Raw genomic sequence first — 16,600 nt, 5'->3', positions numbered from 1 at the left:
TGGGTCAGGAAGATCATGCCCCCTATGTCTCCTGCATTTGGCAGCAGAGTCTCTACCATAGTGCCACCTGGGTAGCCCAGGAAAGGGTTTGAACTCTTGTCTCCTGCATTGCAGGCAGATTCTTCACTGTCTGAGCTACCAAGGAAGCCACAGGAAGGGGTTAACATACTTATAAAGCAAGGCAACAAATCAAAACTACACAAAAGATTCAAAAACCAAAAATAAAAGAACAAAAGCATAAAGTAAAAGGAAATCACCAAACCACAAAAAGAAAAAGAAACAGAATCAACTGGAAATGGCAATAAATACAGATGTATCAATAATTATCTTAAATGTAAATGGACTGAAAGCTCCAATCAAAAGATACAAAGATGCAGATTGGATGAAAAAAACAGAAAATAACCAAGAGCATATAATATGCTGTCTACAAGACATGGACCTCAGGGCAAAGACATACATAGACTGGAAGTAAGAGGATGGAAAAAGATATTTCATGCAAATAGAAATGACAAGAAAGCAGCCACTGCAATACTCATTTCAGACAAAATAGACTTTAAAACAAAGGCCATAAAAAAAGATAAAGGAGAACACTATATAGTGATTAAAGGATCAATATAAGAAGATTTTACATTGTCAATATATTTACACCTAATATAGGAGCACTCAAATACATAAAACAAATACTAATTGACATAAAGGGAGAAATTGATGGAAATACAATAATAGTAGAAGACTTTTAACACCCCACTCACACCTACGGACAGATCTTCTAGGCAGAAAATCAATAAGGCACAGGAAATTTTAAGTGATACAACAGTTAGACTTGGCATTTTCAGGACATTACATCAGAAACAAAACAAAACAGAATATATACTCTTTCCAACTGTACACAGAACATTCTCTAGGACTGACTGCATTACTAGGGCATAAAACTAACCTCAACAAATTTAAGAGTACAGGCACTCTTTCAAGAATATTCTCTGACCACAACAGCATGAAACTAGAAATCAACCACAGGAAAAGAAATGAGAAAAAAAAAAAAAAGATTACGTGGAGTCTAAACAATATGCTGCTGAAAAACCAGTGGGTCAATGAGGAAATAAAAGAGGAAATTTAAAAATACCTTCAGACAAATGACAATGAAAATTCAACCATGCAAAATCTGGGATGCAGCAAAAGCAGAACTTACATGGAAGTCCATAGCAATATAGGCCTTCCTCAAAAAAAACAAGAAAAATCTTAAATAAACAACCTAACCTACCTACTTACCACCTAAAAAAATTGGAAAAAGAAGAACAAACAAAACCTAAAGTCAGCAGAAGAAAGGAAATAATCAGGGAGAAAATAAAATACAGAGATTAAAAAAAAAATCAATAAAACCAAGAGCTGGTTCTTAGAAACAATAAACAAAATTAACAAACCTCTGGCCAGGCTCACCATGAAGACAAGAGAGAGAATCCAAATAAAGTATGTAAGAAACAAAAAAGAAGAAAACTCAATCAATACTGAAGAAATACAAAATATCCTAAGAGAATACTATGAACAATTATATGCAAACAAATCTGACAACGTAGAAGAAATGGGCAACTTTCAAGAAACATACAGCTCACCAAAACTGAATCAAAAAAAACAGATCATCTGAACAGACCAATCATTAAAAATAAAATAGAATCTGTAAAAACAGAAAAAACTTCCTACAAACAAAAGATGGTTTATGAGAATTCTACCAAGCAGACAAAGAACTTACACTGATCCTTCTAAACCTCTTACAAAAGGTTGAAAAGAAGGGAATACTCTCAAGGAAGCCTATGAAGACCCCCATCATGCTGATCCCCAAACCAGACAAAGATACCACCAGAAAATACAATTCCAGGCCAATATCTCTGAACACTATATACATGAAAATTCTCAAAAAAAAAAAAAAAAATCAGCAAACCAAATTCAACACACAAAAAAGATTATACACCATGACCATCCCAGGTTCAAAAGAATGAGTCAACATGTACATGTCAATGTAATATATCACATTAAAAAGCAAAAGTCAAAACCCACACGATCATCTCAATATATTTAAAAAATAAAAGTGACAAAATTCAGCATCCATTCATGACAAAAACTCTTACCAAAGTGGGTGTAGAGGGAACATATCTCAACATAATAAAAGCCATTTATGACAAACCCACAGTCAATATAACACTCAATAGTTGAAAGTTGAAAACCTTCATGCTAAAATCTGGAACAGGCCAAGGATACCCACTCTCACCTCTTCTATTCAACATAATTCTGAAAGACCTAGTCACAGAAATCAGACAAGAAATATACATAAAATGTAACCAGATTGCAAGGAACAGGTAAAATTGTCACTATATTCAGATAACATGACACTATATACAGAAAACCCACGGAGTGCACACAACTACCAGATCTAATAAATGAATTCCGCAGAGAAGTACTACACAAGATAAACATCAGAAATCAGTTGCATTTCTTTACACTAACAAGGAAATATGAGAAAGGGAATGTAAAAAAAAAAAAAAACCCCAAAAACAAGCCTTTGAAAATTGCACCCCAAAATAAAATATGTAGGAATAAACATGACCATGGAGGTGAAAGACTTACAAGCTGAGAACATTAAAACATTATTAAAGGGGAAAAAAAGAGGATTCAAAGAAATGGAAATATATCTCTTGCTCTTGGATTGAAGGAATTAGTACTATGAAAATGGCAATACCACCCAAAGCAATCTACAGATTAATGCCATCACTATCAAAATACCCATGATATTTTTCACAGAACTGGAATAAATTACTCAAAAATGTATATGGAACTATAAGAGACACAGAATTTCCAAAGCAATCCTAATTTTTTTTTTTTTAAAAAAAGGAGGCATAACTCTTCTAGACTTCAGACAGTGCTACTAAGCCACAGTAATCAAATCAAAACAGTTTGGTATTAGTACAAAAACAGACATACGGATCAATGGGAAAAAAGCCCAGAAATAAATAAACCCACACATATGTTCAATTTATTTTCAACAAAGGAGGAAAAAATATAAAATGGGAAAAACACTGTCTCTCACCACATCAAGTGGTGCTGGGAAAGTTGAACAGCTGCATGTAAATCAATGAGGTTAGAACACACCCTCATGCCATGCTCAAAAATAAACTCAAAATGGCTTAAAGGCAAACATAAGACATGACACCAAAAACCTCCTAGAAGAGAGCACAGGCGAAATATTCTCTGAGATAAACTGTACCATGTTTTCTTGGGTCAGTTTCCCTAGGCAATAGCAATAAAAACAAAAATAAATGAATGGGACCTAATTAAACTTACAAGCTTTCATGCAGCAAAGGAGATCATATAAAAAAATGAAAAGACAACCTATGGAATGGGAGAAAATATTTGCAAACGATGCAAGCAACAAGGGCTTAATCTACAAAATATACAACTGATACTGTACGTAGCTCATACAACATAAAAAAGAACACTCAATGGAAAAATGGGCAAAAGACCTTAATAGACATTTTGCCAAAGAAGACCTACAAATAGCTATTAGGCACATGAAAAGATGCTCAAAATTACTAATTTTTAGAGAAATGAAAATAAAAACTACAATGAAGTACCACTTCACACCATTCAGAATGGCCATCATTAAGATTTATGGATAACAAATGTTGGAGAGAGCATGGAGAATATGGAACTTGACTACACTGTTGGTGGGCATATAAGTTGGTACAGTCACTATAAGAAACAGTATAGAGGCTCTTCAGAAAATCAAAGTTATAAATTACCATATGATCCAACAGTTCTACACCCAGGCATATACCAGACAAAACTACAATTCACAAATGATCCCTATATTTATAGCAGTAATAGTTACAATAGCTAAGGCTGGAAGAAGCACAAGCTGAAATCAAGATTGCCAGGAGAAATATCAATAACCTCAAGATATGCAGATGACACCACACTTATGGCAGAAAGTGAAGAGGAACTAAAAACCTCTTGATGAATGTGAAAGAGGAGAGTGAAAAAGTTGGCTTAAAAGCTCAACATTCAGAAAACGAAGATCATGGCATCTGGTCCCATCACTCCATGGGAAATAGATGGGGAAACAGTGGAAACAGTGTCAGACTTTATTTTGGGGGGCTCCAAAATCACGGCAGATGGTGACTGCAGCCATGAAATTAAAAGACGCTTACTCCTTGGAAGAAAAGTTATGACCAACCTAGATAGCATATTCAAAAGCAGAGACATTACTTTGTCAACGAAGTCCGTCTAGTCAAGGCTATGGTTTTTCCAGTGGTCATGTATGGATGTGAGAGTTGGACTGTGAAGAAGGCTGAGCGCCAAAGAATTGATGCTTTTGAACTGTGGTGTTGGAGAAGACTCTTGAGAGTCCCTTGGACTGCAAGGAGATTCAACCAGTCCATTCTAAAGGAGATCAACCCTGGGATTTCTTTGGAAGGAATGATGCTAAAGTTGAAATTCCAGTACTTTGGACACCTCATGCAAAGAGCTGACTCACTGGAAAAGACTCTGATGCTGGGAGGGATTGAGGGCAGGAGGAGAAGGGGATGACAGAGGATGAGATGGCTGGATGGCATCACCAACTCGATGGACGTGAGTTTGAGTGAACTCCGGGAGATGGTGATGGATAGGGAGGCCTGGCGTGCTGTGATTCATGGGGTCGCAAAGAGTCAGACACGACTGAGCGACTGAACTGAACTGAACTGAAGACATAAAAACAACGTCAATGTCCATCAACAGACGAATGGGTAAAGAAGATGTAGTACATACATACAATGGAATACTAAAAAAGAGTGAAATAATGCCATTTGCAGCAATATGGATGCCACTAGAGATGATCATCCTAACTGAAGTCACAAAGAAAAAGCCAAATACCATATGATAGCACTTATATTTTGAATCTAAAATATGGCACAAATGAAGCTATCTATCTACCAAACAGAAACACACTCTCATAGAAAACAGGCTTGTAATTACCAAAGGAGAGAGGGAGAGGGATGAACTGGGAGTCTGGGTTAGTAGAAACAGACTATCACAGTTAGAATGGATAAAGAACAAGGTCCTACTGTGTAGCACAGGGAACTATAGCCAATCTTCTTGGATAAACCATACTGGAAAAGAGTATTTTTTAAATGTTTACATGTGTATTACTGACTGGATGAAAAAAAAAACTTTGCCAGAGAGTAAAAATTAGCATAACATTGTAAATCAACTATACTTCAAATAAAAGAAAAAAAGAATTGAGTTCCCTATCACTGCGGGTGAGCAAAGAAAGAAATGATGACAACCAGTAAGGGATGCAGAAAGTTTCCTGATTCAAAGAGGGATTCAATCGGTTGGCCCCTAAGTACTTTTCATGCCTAAAAATCTATAAGCTTTTGATATTTAGCACTAGGACATTCTATAAACTGAAAAAGCATACACTATCAGAAAGTTTTAAAAAATCATTCTTATATGATGTTCTAGAAGTATGACTGTTCATTAAATTCTATGAGCAATAAACCTTGAAGATTTAATATGAAAGAACAGTCCTTTTATATATGTATAGCACATGCTATGTCACTTCAGTCACGTCTGACTCTTTGCGACCCAGTGGACTGACCCCACCCAGGCCCTTTGTCCACAGAATTCTCTAGGCAAGAATACTGGAGCGGTTTCTGTGCCTTCCTCCAGGGGATCTTCCCAACTCAGGAAATGAACCCATGTCTCCTGCAACTCCTGCATTACAGGATATTTACCGAAGCCCTATATATACATATATATAAATAGTTTACATATTACATATGGTTTATATATGAACAAAATGTACTTATAAAGTTAGACTAGGTTTCAAAAGATTAACTCTAGACAAGCAACAATTAAATTTTAAATTGTTACTGAAACTCATTAAAGGGTGTGTGTCTGTATGGATCACTTTTAAAGGACCTTATTTACTGTAGTGTTTGGGTTAACAAAATTAGCAGCACTGAAATAAATACAGGGAGGGAGGATATAATCTAAAGTTAGGGTTAAGACACCATAATGACTCTAGAAGTGTTTGTGATGTTAAACAGCTTTGAAACCTTGCACAACACATTTTAATCATCAGGTTCTAGTTTTCTCAAATATCAAATAAGGCTATGGTTCTCAAACTTTAGAGTACATGAGAACCACTTGTTGGGCATATTAAAAAGTTTCTGATTCAGAAGATATGACGTAGGGTAGAAAATTTACATTTCTAAGTTCCCAGATGCTGCTAATTTAGTCAAGGAACAGCACATGGGATGCTGCTAATTTAGTCAAGGAACAGCACATGGGAATGGAATAAGAATTGAGAAGATGATGGTAGTTACCAAATCCTTAATACTTCATAGCTGCAACAGAGAGGGTAGCCAGCATCTAATAAATTACATCCAAACTATAATTATCTACTAAATTAAAAATTCATTTGATTTGAAGAAAGAGTTCCCCTTTGGATTTCAACAGAGATTTTTGAACATGCAAAGATTCTGTAGTACTTACGTCATAGCTTGATAAATGGATTCAATCCCATAACGCATGGCAAATTCATCGACTATTTCTTGAGAGGCGTCATCAAAGAAAACCTTCCAGGCTTCATCCCCTTTGACCTCTGGGATTTTCACTCCACCATTAGCTTTCACTTCAGTCAAGTAATGGAATAAATTCTGAAAGTAAGTGTTTTTCAAATGTTCAGTTTTCTCAAACTAGGCCTGACATATTTAACTGTAACTTTCAGTAAATTATACTTATATTGTAATTGCATCTAATGTTTCATCAGAATCTATAAACAATAGCAATATCTCAGATTTTCATTTTACTGAATCTCATTCTAATGCAAATTATGATTTTGTTTCTGTCTAGGTCTATACAGAATCAATGATTTAAATGTTTCAGATACAGTGTATCATTTTAGAAGGAAGTAAATGGTTTTGTAAGTAAACATTTCTACATGCTAGCACAGATTTTGCATTCATGGGCTCTGAGTAAATTAAAAAGCTCTGGATGAATAATGTGTTTTGACTATGTTAATACAAAATCTAGATATGCAAATAAAACTAAAGCACTTCGGCTGCAAAATTGTACAAGTCCTGACAATGAATTCAGGCTGAAAATAAGTATTTTTACAATTTTGTAATGAAAAAAATTACTACATACAATTCCTTTTTCCTTTAAGAAGTTTAGAAACTGCTTCAGCACTTTCTGAAGTGGATTTCAGTTCTTTTAGGTTCTTGGACCCACAGAAAAGACTCTGAAAAGCAAAGCATGATGCTATTCCTGTCATTCCAAATCTCTGTCCACATTTTATGGCCAGAGTTGGCTCCCTATCCTGCCAGTTCAAGAGATTTATTGCTGTTGGTCTAAAAACTGAACCACTTTTCTTTTTTTAATAATTTTATTTGTAATTAAAGGATGTTTACTTTACAATATTGTGTTGGTTTCTGTCATACATCAAATGAATCAGCCATAGGTATGCAAATGTCTCCACCCTTTTGAGCTTCCCTCTACCGCCCACCCCATCCCACTCCCCTGGCTGTCACAGAGCATTGCATTTGGTGAACCACCTTCCTTGATGGATTATCACTGGCTAGTCTGTACTCAGGAGACTAAGTCTCGGTTCCATCTCTAAATACTGTGCAATGTGTAAATGACTTAAATACTGTTCCTTGTTTCCTTCTTTAGTGAAAAGGAGATGCAAATAATTACATATACGTTTTCATAGACATACTTAGGAAAAATAATGCACAAACAGCAATGATTCTCCCAGCTATCTTTCTGTTTCTTAGGAAGGACTTTCTCTGTATCTCTTTGAATAGGGGGAAAGGTATAGTCCTCAGCTTCGCCACATACTTTTTGATACATGGGATGTGTCATTTGCATCATGGAAAAGCTCCGGTGACATGTCAAACTAAGCTTTCAGTTGCAAAGCATCCAGTAGAACCCCAGGATTACTTGTCTGTGCATGGACCCTGAGGCACGAAAGGGAACTAGTGCATCTGCCTTTTTGATTCAGTCTGAGTGGTCTCTTCTTTTTTTTTTTCTCTACTTCTTTCTAAGCCAACCAAGCTCCTCTTTTTGGGTAGTATATTCTCTACTATTCATGGGTGCAAACCTACATTCTGATACTTGCTACCCAGATATGTTTGTGGAAAGGGTAGTTAAAATGGAGGAGGGTTCAGTATGTATGAAGTCCTCTGTTATACTCAGAAAAAGACAGACAAATTTACTGCTACTTACATTGGCTCCCCAAAGACATTTCTACAACATCAGATTTTTCATATTTAATAGACAATAGTCCTAATTAAATCTTCAACAAAACCTGAGCACTAACTCAGAGTTCTCAAAAATTGGCATGATTTGTATCTTCTCTTCCATTATTAAAGTATTGATACTATAGATTTAATGCTTCCAAAATATCATTACCCATTTCTTCAAGGAATGCTTTCTAACAGTCTTCTTCTTCCCTGGAAAGATGGGAATTTGCTCTACTTGTTCATTATCATCTCATTGCCTTGTTTATTAAAACTTGCCTCATATGCTTGCTCTAAACCTCATTCTAAGACAACCAGCCCTCTCTTTAGGGGGCAATATATAGGCTATGTGATACCTTAGCACATCACTTGCTATTGTAAAGAATAAGAACTTCAGGGACAATTTCACAAACCTAATTCAATTCTATTTTTAAAACAAATATTTTGTTGCATTATCTCTAATCAATGCAGTTTTTTCTAGGTCTTATTATTAATAGAATTCAAGTTACTTACCTCATGTAGACATGTATATTGTACGTGATATGGAGCAACTTTCTCCTCTCCTTTTATTTCCACATTAATTTTCAGTCGAATGGCCCCAGACACAGCTGATTTATCTGTCCGTTTCTCTGATAAAGCAGAAAGTAATTGGTCAGTCACTTTTGACAATGTCATTTTTCTTATACATGATCTCAAAAGCTTAAAAACAGGCTTATATTGCTAAAGTAATTTTTCTAGATCAGGTTTGATTAACAATAATGATTCTGCTAAATACAATTTAAAGTAATGCACCTATATGTCATTGAGATTGTCAAAATGTGATATAGGTATTTCAAATAAAAAAAGCTTAATTAGACGATTCTGATACAAATTTCCATGTACTAGATCAGTTAAGATGATAAAAATTAATTATTTGGGCAATTAAAAGAAAAATAACTAAAAGATAAATTAATCAGGAGAGCACTTTATTAAAAAGTCCCATTCTTTCTGTCCTTGAAAAAAATGAGTCAAAGCTCTAACAAAAACATCCGTTAATAGTCTTCTCTGTCAGTGATTCATGAAGACCTATAGTCTACAACCTGTGTTTGCTTATGAGTGTTAGATTCTTTCTTTGTTTGAATGGAGTCAATATGTAGTCAATTCAAATAATGTGTGTGTAATGTATGTGTATATATGCATCTAACATGAACTTAGGGGTAGCTTTGAGAGAAAGATAAATATAGCCACAAAATTTCTAGGGTGAATGTAGGTAGGGGACCTATGACTGATACCTGCTTCCCTGATGAAACACATAAAGAGCAAGCTGATCCATCTGAAAAACCAAAGATGAAAAGGGAGACCACACCAAGTCAGTGGTGAAGACTTCTTTAATTGCCCCTCTTTCTAACCATTACTATATTTTTAGCCAAATAAGATACAGTTAAATCATGAAGTCTACTTTCTTCTTGTGGAATGTCTGCTGATTTTTCATGGTTAATAGTTAATAGTCACTGTGTTGCTAAGAGCCTTCTCTTAATGCTGGGATTATGAGAGTTTCTCCTACTGGCCAGGAGAGAGTTGATTCTCAACAAATGCTTAAGCTGTCTGCTGCAGCCAAGAGAAACTCAAGTCTTCAGACCTCTTTGTCACAGACCTTTCCCCAGGATCACAAGGGAACATTTTAAGTACCATCATCATAATGGATTCAGGGGAAACAGGCTCTGGTTGGACACCCAGAACTTTTGGCTAACTTCTGCTCTGCATGGTGAAATGAATTCTGAGTGTTGAGGAAGGAGTAACACTGTACAGACAATGAAAATATGTTACTAATGGGGATTGAACCCATTGTGGATTTTATACAAAGCTAAAACCTGTTTTCCCTCTAAAGGTTAAACATCAGTAATGACAGCACAAAAGTGTGAATTGAGGATGAGCAGGCACAGGCATCCATGGTGGGCTGCATTGTATTTTTCTCTCCATACACTGAAGGACAGTTTCTGCAGGAGAGCTGGGTGGCTGATTTTATTAGAAGCACACTCAAATTATTTTGCAAACTGACTATACCCTTGTACATTTTGTCAAAAGAATAATTTGAGGAATTTCTCTTCTGAATTATAACTCAATTCAACAACATGCTAATTTATCACAGGAAAACAAAAGTACGTGTATAGTCAATTAAATTGCTCTCTAATTAAAACACAACTTGTGAGAATTGTGCAGAGTTAATGGTCTGAAATTTACTCTTTCCTAACATCTCTGTTTTCATGTATAAAATTATTTAATAGTATAAACAAGATACAGGAGGATTATCATTATAAGTGAAGCAAAAACTCTATGCCAGTAATGGAGAAGCATTAGTTTTAAGAAAGATTTCTTCAAAATAAAATATTTTTGATAATGAGTTTTTAGCCTAGCTTGAATCATTTGTGTTCAGTTATATATCTTCTTCTTAATTCAGATGGCCATTAATTCTGTAACCTCATTCCTTTACTTTGCAAAATGCTGTTTTACTTGAAGTATGTAGATTCTAAAAAGTGATAAGCAATCTTTAATCTGCTAAAATAAGTAGGTATCCTAAAATCAAACATTTCATAATCCTGGAAGTGTGTCAACTTTTCTTAGATTCACCACCTTATCTTAAAAATGTAATAAAAACATTTTCAATAATAAGTATATTTTTAGATCATGTCCTTTACAGAAAATGAGGTGATCCGTATCTTTTTACTGTTATTTAAGTCAGCACGAAAGATTCTAGGTTATTATTCAATTGTGGGAAAAGTCAAATTAAAACATCTTTATTTAATTCTTGGTACAATAATAAAATTCTATTTTAAAATTATACCAATTAAACATTCTCATATCTTCATCATCAGAACAAGCATATGGGTAACCAGCTTTGCCTTACTAAAGCCTACTCATATCATCTTGGAAAAATATCTAAAATATACTTTTTGTTTATTGCCAAAATTCATTAAGGGACTAAAAGGAAATAAGAAATAAGTCAGACATTATTAAGTTACAGATTATTTGTTTTCTATACATTTGGCAAAGTTTTTTGAAGCTATACTTTATGAATTAAAAATTCAGAATGGAATATTTTTCTCTTAAAAGACACCCATTTGATTCCTTGAAAGACTTTTTTTCATCTCGATTTGTCAGTATCTTTCAATAATATCGAGTTTAAATAATTATCACCTTATTTTCTAATGAAACTTACCTGCCTAAAGGCCAAGTAAATGTTCTAGAAAAACACTGGTTATTTTTTACCGATATGGGAATATAATACCTGTCACAGATATTCTGGAATTTTATTTAACATGTTTCAAGTAGATATAAAGATAGTCACCTAAATTGTACCAGACATCCATTTCTCCACTCAGGGTCCTCACTTCTACGATTGTTTGTCCCAGAAAATCATCTGACTCCTTTTTGAAATGTTGCTTCACTCTGGATTTGATGTCATCATCTTCATCCCACACTCTGACTTTGATTCGATCTGTGGAGTTATGGCACTCACTGAAAACAGATGTGGACAAGTTAATAACCATTGCTAACTTCTCTAAATGTCATTTGATGTTACCAATTTGTTTTAAATCTTATCTAATCCAGAAAGGCATACCACATTGCATAGTAAATAGGATTTCCCATGGACCATTCCATCAAAGGGATGGTGTAGATATCAGAGATATTGAAAAAAGGCTGCAATTGTTAAGTAATGTTAATAAGAGAAAGTCCTGCCCTATTCCATTCTATTTCTTTTCACTGAAATACAAATACCTGAATTTGTGTCAGAAATCTGTGGGATGCTTTCTCTATGATATATTTCCTGTTTGCAACAGTTATCTATGGCAACATGTCCATGCTCAGAAAAGTATGCATCATAAAGCTAATTTAATTACAATGGGTGTTGAGAAAGTGGACATTACATAGTCTGCCTAATAAGTTAAAATTCTCAGTTACGCATACAAGATATTGTTAAATGAAGTCATGACATATGGATGTCCAACATGTCTAAAAATTCTCCTTCTATTTTGGCTATATTTCTCCTTATGTTCCTCATCTTCTCAAAACTTAAGCTTGATAAATCACATTCTTAGATTCCTTTGTAGTTATGGTCCAGATGTTTGACCTGCATTCAAGCAATACCTGAACTCAAATTGAGCAAAGTGAGGCAGTGGTGGTACTGTGTGGGGTTTAATTTTTTGGCAACAAGGGTGGTGGTCTTTAGCACTTTGTCATAGAGTCTCTGGTATTTAGTACTGAGGGACAAATAACTGATCAATAGTGGCAAATGTATGTTTTGGTTTTTTTTTTGCAAACAAGCCTCATGATATAATTGGACATTGTTTTTGCACAGTTGATTTAGAGGCTGGCCTCTGGCCTCTCCAAAAATTCTTGAGCAATCTGAGTCTATGAAATAATTTTTTTTTTCTGCATAAACTAGAGTGGGCTCTGTTGGCTGCGATGAATAATAATGATTAATGTAATAGTTTTTAAAGAAAGAAGAGAGCTACAATAATAGAACTTAAAATGTGGAATTGACTTTGTGGAGGAGATGATGAGGGCAAGCATTGAAGGTTTAATTACCTCAGGCTTCAAAGCCACTGCATTTTGGAGAGCAATCGTGAAATAGCTGGTCAAACTGTTGCTTGCTATACTTTGAAATCGTGACCACATACCAATTCAAGCTTTTTTATTAGTGTGAATGGTATGAGTAAAATTCAGAATATTGGAATATGCTCATTAAGTCTTGCTGCTTTCAAAAATGTACTGTGGTAAACAGAGATGCACTCAAACTATAGCTCGACTATTTGAAAGAGGTCACTCTGCTTGTGTCCAACACAACTGAGAATATCACAATTTGGAACTAAACGGGGTTGAGGACTGCCAGCTGCCTTTGTATACAAAATGTATGTATACAAGCAGAGGTTTCTGACTGCAACTTCAAAAATAGATAAAACAGTTACCCCAGGGTGTTTCGAACACCTTTCTTTAGGAAGTCTCTAAGTGACAGTGAAAGGGAACTTAATGGCAAAGATCAGATCAATGGTGCTGCACCCCGGCATACAGTGTTACAGGGGAAGAGGCAGCAGCCATTAGGTTAAGAGAAAGGAATTGGTCAGAACAAAGGCGCCAGTGATAATGAGGTAAATTTTCCAGGGGTATGTGATTACTTAAAAATTGTCTTGAAGCTCACCTCCTGGAAGTCTGATAAAACTTCCAGGGCATGGTATTTTTAAGCGTGTCCCAAGGTTGCTACAGGCTTTATTTAAAGTAATTTCTGGGTCCTTGAACTCACAAGCAGTAGGAAGTGGACTCCAGTAGAACCTCTTCCCAGCTAGGAAGACCATAAACCTGGATTTCCTAGGATGGTCCCAATTTATGGTTTCGTAGATACACAATGCTGTTTAATTCTTTTTAGAGCCCTCTTTCATTTACTTTCATTTTACACAGCTTCTGCGTAGAATGTAGGCATTGGCACATTGGTCAAGGAAGCCCCACCCCCAACCCCAGATGTAGAAACAAGGACTTGGAGAAAATATATAAAAGAAATTCACCAAGAAGTGCTAAGGCCTGCCAGATTGGCTAGCCAAGTAATGACTTCTGTTGCTAGTATCACGAAGTGCTGAGTAACCTGCTAAGCAGGACTCTACATTTGCTATGTACCACTGACAGTCATATGCTTCCCTTGTTTCCTCTTACTGAATGAGACTTTTTTTTTTTTAGGATGAACTGCTTTTATCCTTATTTCTTTTCTCTTTACACTAATACACTGGGGATCTTAGAAGATGATTTATCTTTAATTTATAGACTTAGGAATGGCAAAGAACCAAGCCTGGAAGTGATAAAGAGATTACCCAAAGATCCTAGACTTCATACTAAACCCAGTAACTGTATATAATTTGGGGACCACCTACCTTGGAAGACAGAGGTTGGGTTCATTATGTTTAAAGTACATACAGAGATGGAAATACCATGAATAAATATTGAATGCTCAAAGAGGTGGAAGGTGCCAGATACCATAAGTTCATTAAGCCAATAATTTTTCAAGCACTCCTTCCCTTTCCTACTTCTGTGCAATAGCCTAGTCTCCCTTGAAACTAGAGATGACCACTTGACATAGTTCTACAATGAGATATAAGCAAAAGTGTTCTGGCTCTGTCTCTTCTATTTTCTTCTATTCCTCTGGAACATGGATGTAGCACATCTTCCACAGAAGATGATAAATGAGGAAAATAGATTAAGCTTTTCACTTTGAAGGGATAATAGAGTTACCATTGTTGTTATTTGGTTGCTCGGTTGTGTGTGATTCTTTGTGACCCCATGGACTGTAGCCCACCAGGATCCTCTGTCCATGAGATATCTCAGGCAATGCTGGAAAGGGTTGCTATTTCCTTCTCCATACTAGCCCTCAAACACCCATACCTGGAATTCTCGTTGAACGAAATCTCTTTTTGACTAAGCTACAAGCATGGCTTAATAAGAAGTTTAATGAAATTCTAACTGAATCAGTGGGAAAATAATTTAAAAATCTACCAAATTCATTTTGTTTGATTATATACAAAATGGTTTAAAATATTTAATTTATTAACTCTTACTATTTTTATACTTGCTGTGTTTTATGTCATCCCTTAACTAGTTACCATGTGTTTCACAAATTTTGACTTTTATGAAAATACAAAGGTTTATTATTTAGATGGGAAACTGTATGCTCATTTAGGAAAATCTTACAGAAAGATTTTTTACACACAAGAGAAAAATCTATCACACATAACTCCCATTAAATCTTACTCTATTAGATCATTTCCACCTTGATTAATTAGCTGACAAAGATTCCTGTTTTAGTTCACCAGCTTGTGATTTGCCTTTCCTATAAGAGGAGAATAAGATATTTTGCTGCACAAACTCTTGGTAAATAAAGTAAGCACTGTTAGGACAATTTGCATTGTACTTTTTTCTTAACTAAAAACAATGTGCATCTTAAAGAGTAGTTAATATTCTCAATTTTATGTTTTTTTCATTATTAAAGACGGGAATTGCTTTGTTTCCATGGGAGTAAGTTATTTTATTCATTCCCAAGTTAAAGCAAAGCATTTCACTCTTTAGAACTCAGGATTATTACGTGTGTTTATGTTCTGTTTTGCCTTTATTTCTGTTTTCAATTTGCAGGTACCCTAATCTCTGCACAGGCAATCACTATTTGGCCAATTTTCTTTTGGCAGCCATTCAAAAGGCTAATTTCTTTATAATTACTTATACCAAATTTTCAAATGGTCTCACTGCAATTTTTTTGTTTTTTTAGATTTAGTTTCCTGCATATAGTCCAAATACATATCTCCTACAATTTAAGGTAAAATAAAGACAAAAAGCAAATAAAAAACCAAACAAAAATAAACCCCAAACCCAAGTTATCGAAGTTTAACCTATTCTGAGAAGGGCTGTTTAGCCTAAAGAGATGCTCATGAATTTCATAAAGCCAATAAAGCGTGATTTCAATAGGACAACAATCTCTTGCTCAGTCATCCTCTGATGGGAAGTCATTACGAAAGTAGTATATAAGCAAAGAGTCATTCAAAAATAAGAATTGTATCTATAGTTGAACTAGTTATAATGAAGCAACTAAAATAATCTCACACAGCAACTATACCAAGAAAAAAACCAATAGTAAATGAAGTTGCAATTAAAATCATATTTTTTAAGAGTCTGTAAAATTCTAGCTATATATTTTAAGTATAGTAAATGAAATTTCTATAACATTTTAAATGTCATTGTGTCAGATTTTGTTAATTGATACATAAAATAGATATTTAATGTATATATAAATCTGAGTTTATATACATATATACACATATATATGCATTGAAACAATCTGTAAGGTTATATTCAAAATATAGGTGATAAGATTAGTGAAATTTTTTTAGTCTATTATCTTTTTCTGTTATAATCAACAAAATCTTGTATTTTTAAAAATCTAACAATTATAAATAATCTTTTTCAACTCAAGCTGGAAGGCAGGGAATTGATTGAAAAAGTCATCAGCCAGAAACTTGTAAGAGCCATCCAGAGGCAAAGTAGCAGCAGCCTTTCAAACAGTAATTAAATTCTCTAGTTAAAGCTTAATTCTTTAAACTCTGACCCACGAGATGGAAATATGTGAGACACTTGATGCATACATTTCCTCTCAATGATTTATTATGAATTATGTAACCTTCCAGCATAGGTGTCTTGTTATTGAATCAAGAGCCCTAACCCTATTATCTTTCAATTGTATTAGAGCAGATAGACAAACTCTAAGTTCAAAACCAGTGCCAATGCACGGTGAATTTTCCCACTACATTTATCAA

The 16,600-nt window shown here is 34.8% G+C and overlaps 1 protein-coding gene across 2 annotated transcripts in view; it reads right to left on the bottom strand.

Annotated features, from left to right (window-relative positions):
• Positions 1-16,600, bottom strand: part of UNC13C (unc-13 homolog C) — a 666,761-nt gene that overhangs the window by 332,851 nt on the left and 317,310 nt on the right. For both annotated transcript variants that reach the window (XM_068963824.1, XM_068963823.1), the window contains 3 exons: positions 11,602-11,771; positions 8,790-8,905; positions 6,529-6,692 (listed from right to left, as the gene is read on the bottom strand). In XM_068963824.1, the coding sequence (XP_068819925.1) occupies positions 6,529-6,692; positions 8,790-8,905; positions 11,602-11,771 (450 nt within the window). The remainder of the gene's footprint in view (positions 1-6,528; positions 6,693-8,789; positions 8,906-11,601; positions 11,772-16,600) is intronic.

This window comes from Capricornis sumatraensis, chromosome 2, assembly GCF_032405125.1.
Source record: "Capricornis sumatraensis isolate serow.1 chromosome 2, serow.2, whole genome shotgun sequence".
NCBI lineage: Eukaryota > Metazoa > Chordata > Mammalia > Artiodactyla > Bovidae > Capricornis > Capricornis sumatraensis.
Note: the sequence above shows the minus strand (reverse complement) of the source record. Positions and strands in the feature narration are given on the sequence as shown.